This window comes from Sebastes fasciatus, chromosome 2 (genome assembly GCF_043250625.1).
Source record: "Sebastes fasciatus isolate fSebFas1 chromosome 2, fSebFas1.pri, whole genome shotgun sequence".
Classification (NCBI taxonomy): Eukaryota; Metazoa; Chordata; class Actinopteri; order Perciformes; family Sebastidae; genus Sebastes; species Sebastes fasciatus.
Genome location: NC_133796.1, coordinates 22,018,030 through 22,025,078, shown reverse-complemented (window position 1 = coordinate 22,025,078; position 7,049 = coordinate 22,018,030). Strand labels below are relative to the sequence as shown.

General features: G+C 36.8%; 2 protein-coding genes across 2 annotated transcripts in view; one reads left to right on the top strand and one right to left on the bottom strand.

Annotated features, from left to right (window-relative positions):
- Positions 1-7,049, top strand: part of psmd14 (proteasome 26S subunit, non-ATPase 14) — a 187,859-nt gene that overhangs the window by 101,836 nt on the left and 78,974 nt on the right. The window lies entirely within an intron of this gene.
- pla2r1 (phospholipase A2 receptor 1) overlaps positions 2,645-7,049 on the bottom strand; it is a 30,782-nt gene continuing 26,377 nt past the window's right edge. The window contains exons 25-30 of the mRNA XM_074614325.1: positions 6,834-7,014; positions 6,592-6,726; positions 5,651-5,773; positions 5,386-5,562; positions 4,788-4,823; positions 2,645-3,710 (exon numbers count right to left, since the gene is read on the bottom strand). Of these exons, the coding sequence (XP_074470426.1) occupies positions 3,493-3,710; positions 4,788-4,823; positions 5,386-5,562; positions 5,651-5,773; positions 6,592-6,726; positions 6,834-7,014 (870 nt within the window). The 3' untranslated portion in view covers positions 2,645-3,492. The remainder of the gene's footprint in view (positions 3,711-4,787; positions 4,824-5,385; positions 5,563-5,650; positions 5,774-6,591; positions 6,727-6,833; positions 7,015-7,049) is intronic.

Below are 7,049 nucleotides of genomic sequence, written 5' to 3'. Positions count from 1 at the left end.
TATACTTAGTATTAGTATCTAATACTTTTATATATTTTTTCTTATATGCTAATACTTGATGTAACACTAGTGAAAAAAAATCATAAAATATAACGCTAGTGTTACATCAAAATCATGACATACTAAGTATTAGTATCTAAGAAAAAAATTAATTAAAAAAAAATATATATATATATATTTTTTTTTCTTTCTAAGATACTAATACTTTGTATGTACTTATACTTAGTATTAGTATCTAATACTTTTATATATTTTTTCTTAGATACTAATACTTGTATGTAATACTTGATGTTACACTAGCAAAAAAATCATAAAATATAACGCTAGTGTTACATCAAAATCATGACATACTAAGTATTAGTATCTAAGAAAAAAATATATAAATAAATATATATATATATATATATATTTATCTTAGATACTAATACTTTGTAAGTACTTATACTTAGTATTAGATACTAATACTTGATGTAGCGTTTTATTTCAGGATTATTTTGGTTTCGTATGTTAAAATATATATATTTTTTTCTTCAATACTAACACTTGTATGTAATAGTTGATGTAACACTAATGAAAAAAAATCATAAAATAAAACGATAGTGTTACATCAAAATCATGACATACTAAGTATTAGTATTAGTATCTATATATATTCTTTTTTATATGAAACCATCAACTATTACATAAAAGTATTAGTATCTAAGAAACAAATATATATATATATATATATATATATATATTTAAGCCAATGTTAAAGTGAAAATATTCAGAAACACAGACAGCTCCCAATTAACTCTGCTTCTAGGTCTTTCATTAATGTTTTAAATTCATCAAAAGTAATCAGATTTCCCAGTTTCAACTTAGCTTGCACTGTAAAGTATAGTATTACTAAGTCAAAAAATATGAGATACTAAGTCAAAATTACTGAGTCAAATGAATATGAGATAGGCCTATACTAAGTCACACTTATTACATACTAAATAAAATAATAATAATAATAATAATAGTATAACTACTGACTTTTTAACTTGACTTGCTAAGTCAAAAAAAATCTGAAATACCAGGCAAGTATAAGTAAAAATATATAATATGAGATACAAAGTCCAAATCATGAGACACTAAATCCAACCTTACTAAGTCAAATAAATAATGAGATAAATAATAAATAAAATAAATAAAATAAATAAAATAAATAAAATAAATAAAATAAATAAAATAAAATAAAATAAATAAATTAAATAAATTAAATAAATTAAATAAATTAAATAAATTAAATAAATTAAATAAATAAGATCATATTTTTTACTCAATATCTCATAACTTTGACTTAGCATATGAACACTTTGACTATCTCATAATTAAAAGTTAATGGAGGGCCTCTCTGAACAGCAAACTTCATGTAAAGCTTTGATTTTGAAGGCTTCATTATCGTCTTCCGTCTTAGTATTTGCATTTTCTTGCTCTTTTCGTCGGTGCCCTCCCTTCACATTCCCAGAAAGCCCTGATATTTTCTCCTATTACCTACAAATTCACGCCCACTTTGTTGTTTCCGTCAACTGAACCAGACGCACGTTGTGTTGTTTCATGCACCGACCTGCAGTGAAATATTGTGAAAGTGCAGCAGAGCATTAATGATTGATCAGTAGCACTTAATGTTTGTATTTGTAATCGTAGCAGCTGGTATGAATTATTAATCACATTACATCCTGATGTCAGACACTGTCTTGAGAAACAGTCAATAAAGCTGCACTTTGCTCTCTCTGAGTCATTTTCTCTCCATTGTTATTGCTGCTGCTGCCCAATGCTGACACCTTTATTTAGGCCATCTTATGGACTGATTAGAGTGTGTTTTATTAAGATCAATAGGTAATTATTATATTTTTTACACAAAGGCCTACAAACTCAGCATTGTTTGACAAATATCTATGGTCATGTCTGATGTATACAGTCATTCCTTCAGAGATTAGTTCAATGTGAAAAGACTACCAAGGATAATAATCAAGATGCAAAGATGGATTTTAAAATAATTAAAAAAAGACTTACTTTGCCTAATAATCACCATATCAGTAGCAACTACTATCTGCCCTGTAGCTCACCGGGACTACCTACTAATGTTTAAACGGAGCCACTAAAAACTGACTAAAGAGCAATTGTGTTTCAAGTCTATCTGGTTGTTCTTGTTCACATAAATGTCTTTTAATTGTCACTTTATCAGGCTTTTCTATATATAAAAAAGCAAACAATTATCTGACCTTCGATATGCCAATTTATAGTGATGGGTGACACACTACAAGCAAGTATTTTAGCATAACGCTCCATTCAGATACAACACATTCATCCAAAAGAAGGGGCCGAAATTGTTATCAGAGGACCGAAACTACAAACAATTGACCCTTTGTGGGTATAAATAACAGATAATGCATGGTTACATATTATTACTGTATGAGTTCTATGATCTCAGTTATTTTGTAATGAGGATGTTGCAGCATTATGGTCATACTGTGGAGAAATTCTGCTGTCATACTAGACTAAAATAAGTGAAGTAATTGAAAGTCTGAAAGGGGAAACGTTCAGAGGATTTCACTGAGGACTTCCTCTTTTTCCTCTGTTACTCACACAGCAAGACTCAGTGATGAAACTGGAATTGTGAGGCTGAACTTCAATTTATTAAAACACAAAGAAAATTGTGCAAAATACATATAATAATTTGCTTTGTATCAGCAGACAAACGTGAACACAAGAACAAATCCAATCAACAGTTATGCCTTACATATTTTCTTAGTTTTGAACATACAACAAACTCTTTTATCAATATACAGCATGTGTACTTAAAAAAAATAAAATAAAAATACAAAAGTAATACTGACAACATTGCTGTACCACGTGTGCAGCTCCAACAGCTCCTGAATTCTGAATGAAATATACAAAATTGCATCACAAATATCACTGTTATTTCTATTTTGTCATCAATCTGCCTGTTATTTATGACAATGAATTTTACTTTTGACCCTGACGAGTAGGCCAAGATTTTTTTTCACCTGTTTGAATCTTGTTTCTTTATTATCCAAATAATTTCCCTAAATACTGTGTACCAATTGTAACAGATTAAATCCTCACACTGCAGGATTATAACAAGCATCAAGTGTTCAGTACCTCTTTAAAGCTCTCCAGCATCCCTTCTTCAACATTCTCATTTATGTGAACTTTATTAGTCTAAAAATTCAAATGTGTGCGCTTCAGTGTTAGCGTCAACAAATATCTTCACAAACATTTGTCTCATTTAAATGTTTTGAATGAGTAAAAACGGTTGAGAGCAACCGGGATCCTTCAAACACATTTTCAAATTACAGAAAGAAATGTTTGCCGCCATCGTCTCACCACTGTCCTGAGGAGTCACAGCTTCACAGTGTCATTTGGCGTTTATATCTGATGGTGAAATCAGACAGACAGAGAGAGAACAGCAGAACAGCACCTTAAAGGAGTCATTGAGTGCTATTCTCCTGAGTGAGCCTCCAGGTCTGTGATCAGCACGTTTCCGTCCGACTCTGTAGCCTGTGAGCTGGTTTGTCTGTAATAAGCGTTGCCGAGCGTAGGGAGCCTGCGGAAACGTGAAGCGTTCCTCTTGTACACAAACCACATCGCTCCTGCCAGCAGGGCAAAGATCAGTACAGCCACCAGCACCGCAGCGGGGATGATACCGTGATGTAAACCTGGAACACACAACACGATAGCTTTTATGTAGGCATATTTCAGTTTTAATGCGTGGTCTCTTTGAATTAAAGACATAAATACCGATATATATTTGCAGTGGTGGAAGAAGTATTCAGATCCTTTACTTAATGGGACTGTTTGTAAGAATCAGAAATGCTTGTTAACAGCAACACCCGTGGCCGTTAAGTCAACGAAAGTCAGCGTCGGGCTCGCGCTTGTGCTCGCTCTAAATAGACATGAACGAGCATCGCTCAAAACAGTGAGACGACACACGTCAGCTAAAACCACAATATCACTCTATATTTCACCTGCTTGGCAGTAATGTTAGCTGACCAGACGAAGGTCTCTCCATGAATCACTGCTGATCCTAGTTTCGGCTTTTCCTGCCTCAGCCTCCCGACCACGGCCGGAGGGAACAGGGAGACACCGGAGTTTTGGTCTGAGACGATAACGTTTCTCGCTGCGGAGCCCCATCACTTAACAAGACACAGTAAATCTCTGTTGGTCTGGAGGAGCTGCAGCATTTATTTCTGCACGAACGTCCACTGTACATTCACTAGATATTCTCAGAGCTAAACTAACTCTTCTGCAGTGTGTAGTGTGCGCGCATGCACGTGAGAGTGGAGCGAAATAGCGAGAACGAGCGCGTTGTGTGAGTGAAGGCAAGCAGGCAGGCAGAGGAGCAGAGTACAGTAGAGACTCCGGCCCTGGAGACCAAAGCTACGGTCTCCCCGCGTTTCAAATTTCGGTCAAAAAATTTTTTTAAATCTGCGTTAGTGAGCACTTCTCCTTTGCAAATTAATCCATCCACTTGATTAAACAGCATGATTGTCACACAGATGTGCCTTGGGCTGGTCCCAATAGCAGGCCACTTGAAAACATAGTGACATTCCACCACTGTATATTTGTAGCATGCATCACATTTTATCACAGATTCTGTGAATGATGCATCGCTTTCAGCATGTTGTATCCTCAGTGAGCTTGTAGCTGAGCACAGCATCACAATGTGAAACTAAATGCTCATGCTTATGGCATCTAACCAAAGTGTAAATCATTCAAATTAAAGTGCACTTTACCATTCAGCGGCTCCACCTCCACCTCAGTAATCTCATCTGCAAAAGAACACATACAGTAATGTTCAATATAACTCATCATGTATCATCTTCGGGTGTTCCTTCTCGAAGGTTCATCGCTACGAAATGTGACATTGTTCAAAAATGGTCCACCTAGAATCAGTATGAAAATCTTATTTTTACCTTATTCTGTTAGTTAGTGTTTCCAGCTAATTTCTCCACCTTGTATCTGTGTGTAACTCTGAAACTCGGCATACATAGCCAACTGAGTTTTCTGTAGTAAGCACTGGCTGTGAATCTAAACCTCAAAACAGTAATGAACTTTGCAGATGAAAAGCACTTCTATCCTGAATGGAAAAAAACACATCTTTCTGCATACAGGGACAAATGCAGAGGCATTGTTGAGGCCTGAGAATGACGGTTTGTCGGAATTGTGATTTTTAAATCTGCAATGTCCACTGTGTGGCAGCGGAAACAAGTGGGCAGCACAACATTGACATATCACTCACAGATAGAGAAGGTCAACAAATATTCCAATATGTTGTATGAGGTCAATACAGGGGACGCAATATTCTTTCAGAAGGCCCCTGCTTCAACTTACGTGAGGTGGTTTTGCAGACGAAGCCGAGCCGCTCGGTGCACCGCGACAGGTGCCACACGCCGTCAACCACCCTGGTAGTAACACAGGAGTCTGCAGTCAGCAGCTTGGAGTCTGGGACTTTGTTGGGCCAGTTGGTGTAGTCCATAGGTGAACCATCCACCCAGGCCAGAGAATCAGCTAAAAGCAGAGGCCACAATTTAATGAAATGGGATTGTGGTGGACTGTGATCATTTGATGGTCACGAGAGAGTTACACAGATTCTTACTGTCAATGTTGAAGTGCATCCCCAACCACACGCCGTGGTGAAGGAACCCCGACGACCACAGCTGCTCCAGAACAAAACGATTCTCTGTCTCACTCTCAATGGTCAGGACATCTGAGGTGTTGACTAGAAAGTGACAGAAGCACAACAAACTCACAACTACTGTGCAGTTTAAAGGAGTAGTTTGACATTTTGTGAAACTCTCTGCAAGAAAACTAATAAAATAAATATATATTCTCTATATTCACAGAGCCTTCCCGCTCTGTTAAAAAGCCACATCCTGCATTAGAAAAGCCAAGTGTCAGTGAGAAGAAAACACTCCAACTAAGTATGTTTGATTGTTAAAAAATCAAAACAATACATAATACAGACAGACTTGTATTAAAAGTTCCTAAAAATAACAGGAAAACTCATCTCTGATGCAATATTCACAGGAAATAATCTGCTCAAAAATCATCCGAATTGCTTGTTTTACACGTTTTACTAGTTCCTGCAGTTATAGTGTTCACTATTTGGGTTAATTGTGCAGTTTATCAGTTGTTCTATTGGCTACTGTCATTGTAATGCATTGAATATAATGTGAAATATCCATAAAATATGTCACTTAGGGGACGTCAGTTTACTCAAAAATAGAAAAGGGGTCCCTTAAGGAAAAAGGTTGGGAACCACTGGTATAGAGTATAGCCATTAGCATAATTTTACTGTTTGTATCTACTTCCTCTAAGGGAAATTTCTAATGAAGAACTCAACCAGTTTTCTAAAGCCTTGTGCTTTTCAGAGCAGCTCCTGTATTTGACCTGTAGGGGGAGTATATAGTCCATCCTGCAGATTATAGTGACAACATATTTTTCAAACTTTCAATCATACCGTTGTTATCTATACAAAAACAACACATACATTACACAGGTAATGAATGACCAAAGTGACACCTTATGAATCCCTACCTTTTTGCCTGCAGTGCTCTCTTGACTCTTCGAATGTAAGTTTCTGCACCACAGGCTCGAAGTTGTAACAGGCATGTCCAAATTTCACCCACGTGGAGGGACACGACAGCTCATATGAGCTAAATGGTTTACTGCCTGTTTGAGAGAGAGAGCAGGAGGAAAGCAGAAAATGGTTTCACACATTATGATTGACAGAAACTCAGCAGCTGAAGAGGTGCAACGTCAAGCAGATTTTCACTGACTTGGTGGGGGAACATGACACAGGGCTCCTGGTAGCAGAGTTTCGCAGTCTGCTCTCCGCCAGCCTCCGTTCACGTCCATGTACACACACTCTCCCGTCACAAAGTCGTCCTCGTCATCGGCTGGGTCCCAGTGCGTGTACACTGTGTCACTGCCATCTGACCACTGATAATTGAAGCCACCCTGTAAGGAAATCACCAAAGTGTCAGTGAAGAAGT